General features: G+C 30.0%; 1 protein-coding gene across 3 annotated transcripts in view; it reads right to left on the bottom strand.

Moving 5' to 3' along the window:
* LOC100163710 (beat protein-like) overlaps positions 1–14,916 on the bottom strand; it is an 86,118-nt gene that overhangs the window by 49,057 nt on the left and 22,145 nt on the right. For all 3 annotated transcript variants that reach the window (XM_008185905.3, NM_001162113.2, XM_016805272.1), the window contains 2 exon segments: positions 476–675; positions 200–335 (listed from right to left, as the gene is read on the bottom strand). In XM_008185905.3, the coding sequence (XP_008184127.1) occupies positions 200–335; positions 476–675 (336 nt within the window).

Below are 14,916 nucleotides of genomic sequence, written 5' to 3'. Positions count from 1 at the left end.
CGCATCTGAAAATTCGTTTCCGGCCACCAATAATAAAAATGTCGTTGCTTTTTGTTCGATATTTACTACATTATTAGATCATCGATTCAAAGTCGTTTATTAAACCATATAATATAATAATATAGTGGCTGCAGTAATGACGTTACTGCAGATGATGTCGCTCGATTAGATTAAATTTCGTAAGTCACTATATACTTACATATAACTTCCATTCGGCCACCATCTTGCGCGGAAGCAAACGACGGCGCTTCTGCAGAAACTTCGCACCGGTAATTAGCTGTGGTTTTCAACGTTATGTCTCTCAACGTTAACTGCCGACTGTTGGAATGCATGTGCTGTGCAAACAAATACGTAAATATAATATAAATACCGGTTTAATGGTCGCACGACCGCCTTGAAGGGGATGAGTTTGCTGGTGGTCGTTGTGGCAGCGATATAGGAGGGGGAGGGAGAAATTGTTACAGAATATACTTACGTCGACTTTAATCCCGTCCACCACGTAAGACGTCTTCTGAGGGTCCGACTTGGGAACATACCGGTAAAACTCCTCGTTTTCACGGTACCACTTGACGGCGTACAGCAGTGCTCCTTCCAGCTCGAAATCGCACCGGAGCACGGCCGTCTCGCCGCGAATCTTGTACCGAGGTACCACCGCTTTCACCGTCAGTCCGTCACCTGTTTGGAAAAGAGTTTTACAGCATTAGGCATAATACGACTTTGCGAGTTCCTCCTATCGTTAATTTTGTATTCCGCGCTAATTTGATGACTACATAAGTATTACGAATAGGTTTTGTCGTTGATATTTTTTCTTTCTGTGGGTAGTCTCTTAAAGCAGCCCGAAATAAAATCATCGTGTGCATAAATAATTAAACGCGTTATATCATTGCAACGTAAATAATTGCCCCAAATAACTAATCCCGTTTGTGGTTTTTTTTTATTTATAATAGTATTACGCAAATAAATATAATAGTTGCTGCGTGGCCCTTTGGCGCAATCAAAAACAAGATACCATAATATTATTTTAAACCATTATTAAGAGTTTTTGTTCAATATTTCATTACCATACATAATATAGCTGTTTCACTTTTACATGAGTTACGCACTTTTTCAGAAAACCACCATAATATAGGATTACCCATAATATACCCCGAATCAATAATAATAATAGTAATAATGTTGTTGATTATGAATAGTAATACAATTTGAATTTGTTATAATCATACGCTAATAGTAATTATACGGTTTTTAAACAATGGCGTGATTGTGTTTATTACAAACAATCAGTTTTTCGATTCAACCCCAAAAACATATAATGTGATTAATTGGAAGCACGGATGCTAATATTTACACGTCATACAAACTAGGACAAGAAAATGTAATGTATTGCATAGCCCCGTCAAATAACTATAATTTATATAGCATAGGTACACGTCGAAGGACAATTCGTATTATTTCAATGATTGTATTCATAGAAAGTGTTGTTTCCGATTGGTTGTGGATAAAATCAAAAATTAAAAGAAAAAAATCTCTTATAGCAGTTTTTTAGATGTATAAGTGATATACAAGTGTTTTTATTTTAATAAACGATCTTAAAAATGGAATGCACAATAAGATTTTATTGTGTTAAGAGATTAAGTGTGTGGAACTCGGATATGAATGAGTTGTTTAATGTGCGTCGCCAACTTGTGGCACTTAATTTGATTTGTTTTTTCCAATTAGGTACCCATAAGTTTCAGACATAGTCTAACTTAGTACCTACGTAAAAATAATTCAAATATACATGAGATTGAAAATAATCAACATTTATTAATTCATGTCATCTAAAAATATAATCCAGTCTGTATATTTTATTGTCACTCATAAATTAAGATCCATTTATAAATATATGTCTGAAAATAAAATGGTGTTATTCTAGTCTCTACAAGTATAGAGTAAAAAAAAAATAATGGATGACTACTCACATCAAAGTACCGCAGTTAAATATTTTATTTTTATTATTATTTGTATACGTAATTAATAACAATAATATGTATGTATTCACACTAATCACATAAACTAATTGTGCCCCTTATTGTTCGAACATTTTTCGTGTAAAAAATGCCTAAAAATGTCAAATCTTTTTCAGAAATCAGTATGAGTAATAAACATATTTATAAAATTCAAAAAAACTATGTAAAACTATTTAAAATTAATAATAATAATATGTTATACATCGATAGGGGATATTTATTGTGTATTTTATTTTGAAACTTTGAAGGCTATATTATATTGGTTGCTATTTTCGACAGAATTATTTCCATTGTTTTATAGAGTTCCCCCGCAAATTTAATCTTATTTAAAAAAAATTATTTTAAGGTTATCGAAATTCAAACTTTATTCAATATAATTTTAAAAGCAATTATAAACTTGTCGACAAGTTTCCGTGACTTATCGCATTTCCCTCTTTGCCATATTAATATATTATGGTTCATACAGCATAGACACTATAGAGGTATTGCATTGCACTTTAACTAAAACTTTACGTAAAGAACTGTGAGAAATTATCAGGTACGTCAGCACTCGAAGACTTCTTACTCTGAAGAACTTACGACGTGGTATTTATAGTAATATTACATTTTAGCTATGATACCTAATAAATTACACTAACTTTTCCAATGCCTTTCAAGTGCCACCTAATCTTCTAAAACCTTGACAGTGTAATTAATTAGTGCCAAATATTTGTGAACGATCGTAAATGTTAAAACTTTTTTGTAATTAGAAACTATTTACAGTAGGCTTGAATCGAGGGATTTCGTATATTTTTACGAAATGAAAACCGAAGACTTAAGATATATTTTGAAAGCTGTTAAAGCGATTTACATGCTTCATATGTACGAACAATTAAAAAGCGATGTCAGTGGGCTGCTGTACGTCGATTTACAAGTAATGCACATATATTTTTTTAAACATTAAATAAACACGGAAAATTAATTATTTAAAAATACCTACTACATAGCGTCTCAAAAATTCATTATAATCGCAAATAATCGTGGGGCGGGAGTCGTTTTCCGGAAAATCTACAGTTCTCGAATCATCTATAATATTATAACGACCTGCCGGAAGACTAAATAAAATAATATTAATAATTCTATGCTCGGGATTCCTAGGTAGTGCTAACATCTACAGCTACCTATACCTACTCGGACCGATCGGACGTATAACATAATATATTATTATAATGACGATAGGTACTAATAATGATAATAATAATAATAACGAGACGGAGCGAATATTATTTAAAGCTCTCCGACTGTCCTCTTCTGGCAACAGTCTGGTCGTTTCGACATTACGACGGCCATTACAATGAAATATAAAACAATAATACCTTCTATATTCGCATTATAATATCATAATACCATGCAATGCGTCGTGCTCGGTCCAAGGGGTTAATAATGTATATTTTGTGTATTTTGTCACAATAATATAATATAATATGACCTAACCCAATGAAACGCTATTCTCGCATTAAATCTATATATATTATATAATATATATATATATGTGTGAGTTTGCGTGTGTGTGTGCGCGAGAGAATTCATCGGGTTTCGGGATAATCGACTGTTAATATGGACGAGGTGCAGACGTCGCCGGCCCATATTAATAATATCGCAGCCAAACACATCTATAATAATATAATACTGTAATGATGATGATAATAATAATAATAATAATATTATGCTATACTACATTTGCCTATATTGCCGTCGCACATTATTAGACGCATAATATATAATATATAATACTCAAACGAACAACACGGGAAAATAATATATTATTATATCAGTAGGTCGTGTGTGCATGTGTTATAATATTATAATGTCATGTATTTCACATACAACACTATACACGCGTGTATTAGAATACAAATCATGATAATTTCACGATGATAATCGGAGTGTTAAACTGCACTTACCACGGCGGTCACGAAAAATATTAAAGTATAATACCTACGTCTGATGACGGTGACCTATACATAATTATAATAATAATATATTATGCGTATCGTCGTTAAGCCCCCCCCCCCCCCCGTCACCGGTTAGTATTATATTATAACAATATAGGGCCCTAAAATGGTATATATTTTTACAAACTCTGAGTGTATATAATATTAAACTCTATTGCTGCTGCGCTATTATTACGACCGTGTAAAATAACTTTGTACAATAATTATTATTGTCGAGTTTAATAGCCTCATTTCATAAACCATCATTTCTGAACCACGCTCAACACCTACCGCAAAACCATTTTATAGTCTATCTTAGAGTGTTTAGTCTAATGATTATTAACTTAATGGAGCGAGTATTTTAATATTTAAAAACTTTTAAGATAGTATCATCTAACATTATAATCGAAGCACAAATTTGATGATTTTTGTGGATTATAATTTATAATTAATTGATAATATTTATAAACAATAATATTATATGTATTACCACGTGACTACAATCGACATTTTACCGCTGCAGCACTTATTGTCTCACTCTTAGCATTGGGTGAAATATAAACATAAAAAAACATTTAAAAATAAATATTAAGAGCTAACACGAAATCAATAAGGTTCTCTGCAGAAACGTCGAGTACTTTATAGTATTAATATTCAAGATCTCACGTCAAGTTTTGTAGCCAACTAATGTGTTTACGAACCTGCAGACAGACAGTAAATTTAAATTGGATTTCTCGGACCAAAGAGGGTGTGAAACGTGCATGGGCATTCATAAATAAATTAAATCGATTACAATATAAATAAATCCTCACAGACTTCACGAAAGACATAAATGTTTTTATTCATAAACTATTGACAAAAAAAAAAAACAGGGCTTATAATACTAATTTTTTTAAATCCTCCAAATGTTATTAATTCATATCCGTTCTACGCCGCAGTAAGCAAATCTAAAATTACGTGTCACTTTTATTTTTGATAAAAACGTTTATACACTTTGAACTTGTTAATACGGTTTGTTGTGGGATTATGGAATACCAATTGACTTTTATTAATTTTGATACTATTATTATTTTTCTGCGTGCACTGTTGCCATTATTTTTATTTTTTATTTCAATCAAATATAATATTATATATTACCATATTATACTCTTAAAATACATGCTGATAATAATTCATGTACACTTAATGTAATAACGATAATATAATCATTTATGTAAATGGATGAGATGGATTCTAAATTTTGCATACCCAACACAATATGTGGGCATATTAGATAAATATTATAGCTACTTGGGATATTTTGCTTTTAATCATTCCTCTAGAATTATTACACCCACAAAAATTGTATGTGACGATCTCACCATATATTTTAATCCTTGTATAGTTGTTATGAGTGTGTGAAAAAAATTAAAGCACAAAAAAGTTCAAGTACATTTTTTTAAAATCCAAGAATGTTTGTTTTTGCTGCATTATAATTATTCAAGTTTTAAACAGTTTATCAGTACTTTTAGTAAATGCCATTAATCATTATTGTTTATTTAAAAAAATAAATTTTACTAGTTCAATGCATATACAATGGTATACAATTAAATTATTTACAGGAAAAAAAATAAAATGTATTTTTATTAGAATCCATTTTCAGACACACATATAAGCCAAAAATACAGGAAATCGGATTTCAGATTATGTGACGTCGTTTATCTACTTACCAATACGTCGATTCGAATGAAGAACATAGGTACCGTACTTATTTTAAAAGCTGATGGAATTTTACAGTTTTGTCTTTTAACCTACATAAATATTTTTATTCTATCACCGTCACAATTACCTATATTAGTATATTACATATATATGTATAGGCACTGAATTACATTATTTACCGACGTTTTTAAAGCTTAAATTCTTGAAATGTATTAATACGTGTTCCTTTTTCGCTTAAGTCGCTTATGACAAATTATAAATGATATACAAATTAATATTATAACTAACGTATAACATTTTATTTATTATTATTATTAGCACCTTTTAAAATATTATAATACTGCCGATGTAGCATAAGGAATATAATATAACGTGATTGCTATTAAATTATTCATGTAATACGGTCAAACCATAGCCAATATAATATAACCTTTACATGAAGACATTTTTACTGAAATATTAAATAATATGATATTATAATATTTTAGTGATTTTATTTGGTGAACACGCAAACATTGATCTTGCTCACAGTAATTGCATATATAAGTAAAGTATAAAATTAAATTAATCAAAGGAAATTACATTTTCATATTTTTAATATTAATGTTAAAGTTTAAGTGTTATGAATCGAAACGCGGACAGGTCGTATTTTGTATTACATTTTTTTATAGAAGTTAGTTAAACATTGACGTTTCTGGTAAATTATAATAATAATCTTAGCATTTTTACTTTGCATAATATATTATAAAATAATATAATTTATTATTTTCAAATTTAAACGAAAAAAATATTTCCAAACAAAAGATACAATTACCTCAACTTTAATTATAATCATAAATAATATTTGACTAGCAATCCTGTTATATATAAAGACAATTTTGCAGCTATTGCATTATAACAATTATTATGAAACAATTTACCTCTAAGGACAAAATTATTAGTATTTTTATAAATTCAAGAATGTCAGCAACAATAGAACAAAATAACACTGTTTGCGTAGAACCATATTGTATAGTATAATAAATTATTGGGTCTTAAAAAAGTTAATATTAATTTTAATAATTTATATTATACTTAACTCTGTGCCACAGAAGTCAAGTAACGCAAGTCACAAAAAGCAAATTTTACAGGAGAGACAAAACAAAAATATTTGTTCCAATGGACTTACAATTGTATACTTCAAAAATATTATTTTGTATTACTTTTCTTATATAACGCTGGACATAAGTTTTCATACTCCTATCATAGTTTAGGACTTAAGTTAGTATACTTCTTGCTATCAATGCATTTATTGTATATAGGACTTACGTTTTGATACCTTTAAAAAGATTACAAAAAGCATTTTTTTTTTTATATAACTAACTCAAAATTTTCTTTCGTTTTATATTTGTTCAAAAATAAATACATAAATGTAAAACTGTAGAAAAATAAAAATCCAAGCAAAAAATGATTAGGAATCAAATTTACATCGAACATCAAATCAGATTTTAAACTTGCAAGTTTTGAGCCCTGATAATTACTAAAACGAAATTACTATATAATTTATAATTATAGAAACAGATTATACTTGTAACACAATTATAAATAATAATAACTAATAACATATAGATTGTACAATGAAAAAATATAAAAAATAACAATTGTACAATATTTATAAATGATATTTATTTATTATTTTTATTTTTTTAATTGATTGAGTACAATTTATAACCGATGCTATATATTGAAATTATTGATAAGATTATTTTACTGTAATCAGTTGAAGACGCTGAAATGTAATGATATTTTTATAACACTAAGCATTTAAATATTGTTCAGTGTAAAATAAAAGAATACAAATTTAATTAAATCATATAAATGGTACTTTTCTGTCACAAGAATTTTTATTACATTACATTATTAGATTATTCAAATTAATATTGAGCTCTACAAGTTTAAAGTGCCATTAAATAAGAAAAAATCGTATTAACTTCATAATAATTTCAAATAAAAAACCATCTGCAGAATATAGAGACCAAGTATAGGAACTCATCTCACATCTTTCTCCTCGGCACAGTTTAGTGACGTGTGGTACTTGTAATATTACATTTCGTCGTATTGGAAAAACGATTCTGAACAAACTACAAAGCTCGATAATCGCAATGCTCACCGATGTCTTTCCAAAAATTTTCAACAGTAGTTGTCGGCATTTTCGCCTCACGCTTAATAGAAAAACTACCAGAGAAATCGAAATACAAACTCCTTATAGTATCAACTTATAAGCTCCATTTCCTCTCAGAACTTTTGAAGCACTGCCCGACAGCGCAGCGTATCCAAAACCTCTACGAACATCATAATAATGTTATTGTGAAACCAATATGCTTCCCTGCGAGCTTCATTAAGAACCAAAAACTGGTTTAATACCGACAATTAAACGGACAGAAACTTTTATTGCAAAATGTTATCAAATATTTTCCACATAATATCATACTATGTGCAGCGTTGTTCATATAATAATAATAATAATAATAATAATAATAATAATATGTATAGTTTATACCTAGTAAAGTTTTATGGCCACGAAAAACAATTATTATCGTTGTTGACAAAATAATGTATATTATATTATAATATTACGTGAGTAGATAATAATATAAAGTAGCTTAAACTCGGAAATGTGTAATAATTTATAGAATTTAAAGGATACCAAACGTGAGTAGGTATTGTGTTTTATACAAAATATTATACAGTAAGTTGATGGCGACACACACACACACACACACACACGAGTGATACGCCGCCGTCGAGGCCGATTAGATGCCACTTTGTGTACATTTACCAGGACTAAGCCAAATCCTACGTTATTTTATGTTTGGTTAAGCCCACATGTGTTGTTCACACTTTAATTTATCGCCGCTGCAAAAATGGCATATAATGATATTAAAAACATCGTAAGAACAGAAAAAAAAGCATAACAATTGAAGTACGGGTTTTCTCTGTGCACTTAATGTGAAAAATGGCATTATAATTCATAATATTTGACATTTTTTGCCCTAGAAAATATGCCAATTTGTATGAAGATTTAATGCGTTACAAGGATGTGACTTTTTATTGGTCAATTGGAAAACATGATATACAGTTTAACTACGATTTATTTCCCCGACGTTATTGCAGGCTGCTTTAAATTGTTTTTTTGTGGACCATGAATTAATATACTGTTTTAACGCAAATTAAAATTAGGTACGTTTTTTTTTTCATCTTTTATTTAACTGTTGTGCAACAACAAGGTTTAATTCTAAGCCAATTTTTATGTTTGATTCATTTCCGATAGATTTTAAACTTGAAAAATAAAACACAAATTATACCTTTAAAAACTAAAATGAGTTTAATATCAAATAGAAATAGTTTCTGCTTTTACCTTTTTGCGTTTAAATGTCCATATGAGCAACGGTCAAACTACGCGTTATTTTGTTCTCGATAGTATCGTATCAAAAATAATTTAGATTTTTCGAAAATATTGTTGTCATTGTAAAATAATTTGCATATTGGGGCAAATTCTATAATATAGTAAATCCAATATTGGCAACACGACGAAATTTACAGAATGAGGTAATAATAAAATATTAAACAAAATATTATGGATAGGTACTGTTGTACAACAAATCAAAATAATTTGAAACGCTGCTTACAATGTTTGCTCAATGGCTATAAAATGATAATATAGAACAATATATTACCTACGTACCTACCTAACATGTTTCGTCTAGAAAAGGTCGGTGTGATTGAAATTTTTTCGGAAATTCCGTACATTCACAGTGTCGTGCCCACATTTATCTGCGCATGTATAAACACAATTTCCATTGTCTCGGTCGAATTTTAACGTTATTTTGACGGCGACCGGCGGGAGGATAAACGAGTTTCAATACACATATATGGTATTAAACGTATCGTCGAGTCTCTCCCATATCATACTCTGGATGCCCACGAACAATAGCGAAATCGATTCGACCATAAATCACCAACGCCGGAGTTACCACCGGGGAAGGACAGTGCAGGTGAAAGATAGTTATACCTATAGGTGCTCAAGTTTTGGGCAAGCGCCGTTTCCACTTAAATGAAAAAAAGGTTTGGTTTTTCTTTCCACCAAATAAGTTTTCTTCCAAGACTATTATCGTTCGATATGAGATTTGATAACCATAATTATTCTTGTTTTATGATATTCTGAAATTGATATTTCCAAAAATAAGTCGTTTCCACCCACAGTCCACACTCCACAGTGAGGTTCAATATCTGCATAGGTTTATGCAGAACAAAAAATAATTGCGAATCATGGCATGCACCCATGCACGTAAGCACGTTTTAACGAATGGTCTTATAAAATAATATAGCATCGTAATATTAATATATTTAAAAAAAAAAATGAATTTCATGTGTTCAAATTAATGTTTATACGTAGGTAGGTACACGAATAAATAATTCAATATTAAATATCAAAAATAACGAAAAGTACCTATTCAGAACAGAACAATTAACAACTCGTCTACAATAACAAAGTATTTCATTAAAACTATTGCCTACGGCCTACCTAGCTATTACTATATGTAAAAACTACTTATTGTAAATTATAATTGAAATAATAAAATTATTAATCCTAGACAAATATATTGTATGCATAAGACGAAATAAATAAATAAAAAAAGAGAAACATATTTTGGTGCTTCTCAAAGTATAATTTAGAAAGAATTGGATTGGTGGAAACAAAAAAAAAGTTTTTTTTACATTTTGGCGAAAACCAAAAACTCCCCAAGTTTTGGGAGTGGTCGATCGGAAGCAGTGATGCGGAACAACGCTCGGGAGTATTTTTTTTAATTTTAAGTAAATTCAAAAAGTATATGAAAATGTGTTATTAATTCGTTATTTGTATTGACAAAGAATGAAACAAGTAACACAAAACAATGGACAATTATTTTATTTCATGAAATATATTATTATTATCATAGAGCCCGTCGAACTGCGCACGTACAATACGCCGTTTTCTCTATAACGTCAATGTTTGTATATATATATATTCGATGAGACTCATAAATTCACGATAAGTTTTTAATGAAAAAAAGGTCAACTATACGACTCTTGCAGTATCTACGACACTGTCGTGCGCGTTCAGTAATCAACAATTTGATCGCAGAATTCTAGCATTTGCATACTTATAATAAGAAACAAAAGTAAAACAAACACAAATTCTATAAGGAATTTCAAACATTTTTGTTTTTAAATTTGAACATCGGGATCTAGTGTAGTGCACTTAACATTATTAGCGACAATTCTACATTTTCAATTATCGAGTATAGAATTACTTTATACACCGATTACTTGCAAATAGTACCTACCTACAATCGTTATTTAAAAAGCGTACTATATTACTCGTATTTCTCATGGGTCATAACATTTTTAATAACAATACTAATATGGCGAATAAAAATATATTTTCGATTGTTCATTTCTTGTGATCACATTAAATAGTATACTATTATATTATGATGGTTTATATTTTTTTTTAAAACTGACATAATTAAAATCAGGCGAATAAAATTATTTTTGGGCCGAGCGGACTAAGGCGTCGGTGGCGACGCGCGACGCGCACCGTCGCCGGTTCGAATCTCGGTTTTGAACGGCACTTCTCTTCAGGCAGTCGCGATGCCTGGTGATGTCAGATACCTACAGGAGCCCACTTGAAAATTCTACCAAACTAAAACACACGTGTTTACAAAAACCTACAGTAGGGGAGACTAGGTACAATTGTAACATTTTTCATAAAATTATTTATTTTTGCCAAAATTCATAATTTTTTGAAACGTTTATACTTTCAATTAGTAAAGTAAGTTGTTGCCTTTCAAAATATGTGTGTATTGAATCTTTATTTCCACATGATTTTGAATAGATATAAATATAGAAAAAAAAAATATGTTACAATTGTACCCGATAGAGGGTACAATTGTAACGGCACTATAGGGACAGATGTAACATACATAATTTTTACTTTTTTATATTATTGTAAAACATATAAAATATAACAGTTACATAATACATTTAAATTAAATAAAACATAATTTTGGTAAACAGATTACCTTAAATAGTAACATAATTTTTTACTTTTAAATTGTTAAAACAATTATAGCATAATAACCTTTAATTAAAATAAAATATAACTTTGGTAAACAGATTATCTCAAAAAATAAATTGTTACATAACTTTTTACTTTTAAATTATTAAATATGTATAGTATAATATGATTTAAATAACATAAAATAATTTAATTTAAATAAATTAAAATAAAATAGGTGCAACAGTGTATCACTGAAGGTGACTGTTACATTTGTACCCCTTCAATATTTTTGTTGAAAAAATACTGAGTAGTTAGAGTGTTAAGACCAGAACCAAAAAACACTATACTACTTTTGGTGTATATCAAAATAACTATAGCCAAACATATAATTAAAATTATGTACTCAAATAAAAAAGTAAGTGTATGATTTTTAGTTACAATCTGTTATCAAAAACACATTTAATTTTTTTTTCAAAAAGTTACCTAGTTATCATAGTTTTGATAAGGAAACATCGATTGTTATACAGATGGCCAACTGCTAAATTTGTTTGAGATTTTTTATATTGATTATTGAACAACTTATTGCCCGTGTTACAATTGTACCCAGTCTCCCCTATCTTCCCCCACAGTTAAAAAACCACCCAACGGCCTTAAGTTGCCTAACGTTTTTTTTTATACTTCCACGCTATAGTTTTGATTATTGTTTTGAACGAATCTCGAATGGGTATAATATTGTTGTAATAACTAAAAATTATTTTATTTTAGATTAAAATATTTATTCTAGACGTTCTAGACTGATATAACAAATAAAACTCCAGGATACGTGACGACAGTCTGAATACGATATGTTCTCTATTATACAAACTTGGCATGAAAATAAAATTCTTCTTTGGATGTGGAATTACTAATTATGGTTCGATAAAAACTATATCTCATGTACGAAATTTGAGAAAACTAACCATAGAACAATGAAAATTAAATGTAAGCACACGGAACGCAGTGCGTATAATCAACTTAGACTGAGTTGAGCGAAAAAAAATAAAACAATAAACTAGGTACATTTTATATACATTGTATACTTTAATTTTTTTAATTTTTAAACATACCGTATCTCACCGTTTATTTAATATTTTCATTTAATTTAAAATTCATTTTTTACTGAATCTCCTTGTACATTCAAAAACCATGTAGACAAAGAGCTGTAAATAGACACATAGGTAATAATATCGGTGCTCGTTATAATAACATCGTTGCACTGAGAATGGAAATATTTACCACCCCTCGATTTCCTTGCCAAATGCTGTACATTGTTGTACAAATTAATTTGTGTTAATATTGACACGTTCAAAAGTATATTTTAAAATTCAATTTCTCCAACGACCTGGAATAGAGTCTCGAGTGTTATTTTCAAAATTAAAACCGAATAACTGAAAGTCCCGAAATGTTGTTTAGTCCATTCATGACCTATAAATTATAATAAGCTGAACATCGAGGGTGGTTTCTGACCACCTTAAATTCAGAGAGCGCTGCATTATTATTAATTTTACCTCCTCCAAACGTATTCGAAATATTATTATGTATGAGGTTTGAATAATAATAATAGTAATAATAATAGTGTAAATTAATTTTTAAAAAAATGCAGAAAATAGTCTTTGCATATTACTTGTACGTGTGCACGAAAATAAAATCGTTTAAATAATTATAGTTTGTATTATTATATTTATAGAAAAATATATGCGTCTTGATTTAAATAATACATACATATTTTATTATTCACATTAAAATAACATACTAGGCCTTTAACGTCGTAATAAGAATAATAATAATAATCATATCGATAATGGTGTATTGCGTACAGAGTTGTGCTCAAGGGAGGAGGGTAATGTCACGCAGTCAGAGGCGTGCTCAGAAATTTTGAATCACCCTTCCCCCAAAGGATACTTTACAAATGTATAATATGTACTTACATTTTATTATAATTATTTTATTTCTCAATTTTAGAACAGGCAATTCGCTATTTGTTTTTTTACATAATATTATTGTTGTTGTAGGTACCGTTGCGGAGTAATAGCGGACTAATTAGAGATTTAACAGCGCGCTGTTCTCCAGCACGTGACCGCGTACAATAATGTTAGGTATAATATTATTGTTATTAAACTCGTTCATCGATCAAAGTTTGATTAATATTAAACGAAAAATCATAATAACTACGACGATAATAATAAATGTGTAAGGCACCTATTATATACGTACGACGTTACACCAGCTGCAGCCCGCTCGGCGCATTACTTTACGGCGCGATAACACGCGCGTCGTAGTTTTAAACATCGACTAAAAAAAAATAAATAAATAAATACCTCCCACGCCTCTATTATACGTACCTCGGTAGCACACACATTATATACATTTATTTATAGCTATGCATATTATTATATAACATTATAATATAATATGTATATATGGCATGGAGTCGCGTATGGGTGACGTGTATTCGTGTAGCTATACGTATATATACCTATATCAGCTGGTAAGTGCTGTACATTCCGCGTATAATAGTCATAATAGGTGGGTACCTGTATTATACATGTATATGTGTGGCAGCCGACCGTAATCGTTTCAAGTCACATCACGTCTTGTGCAATAAAACATATAATCATAATATTATATATAATATAATATGCAGTTTTCAATTGGACATTCGCGTACGTTTCTCGAGGAAAGGTTTCCGACCCGGGTATACCGAGGCGGCAGCAGCGACGATGTCCATAGAGGTACTACACAACAATATACTAGTACACATTATACACACACACCCCAGTCAGACGCATTCATTGCACTTTAACTGCAGCAACAGCAGCTTATACTGCATCCGCAGCGCACCAGACGATTATATTATAATATGGTTTCGATCGAAAGTATACGACACACCCCTTATTGAACCACCCCGCGAGTAGACCGGCAGCGTTATCGGACCGAAGACGAAGCACGTTTTATAAGAGCCCCTCGTCATCCCTTGTGAATCGTCCATTTTGCTGTACAGTTGGCGGAAAATTTGACTAACGTATGATTATTATAAATTGTATTCGTGTAGACACCAGTTATTACCGATGTGAGACCATAATATTATTATTGTGTACTATGGTTATGTCAA

This window comes from Acyrthosiphon pisum, chromosome A2, assembly GCF_005508785.2.
Source record: "Acyrthosiphon pisum isolate AL4f chromosome A2, pea_aphid_22Mar2018_4r6ur, whole genome shotgun sequence".
NCBI classification, from domain to species: Eukaryota; Metazoa; Arthropoda; class Insecta; order Hemiptera; family Aphididae; genus Acyrthosiphon; species Acyrthosiphon pisum.
The sequence above is the reverse complement of the archived record's forward strand: the minus strand, read 5'-3'. Positions and strand labels throughout refer to the sequence as shown.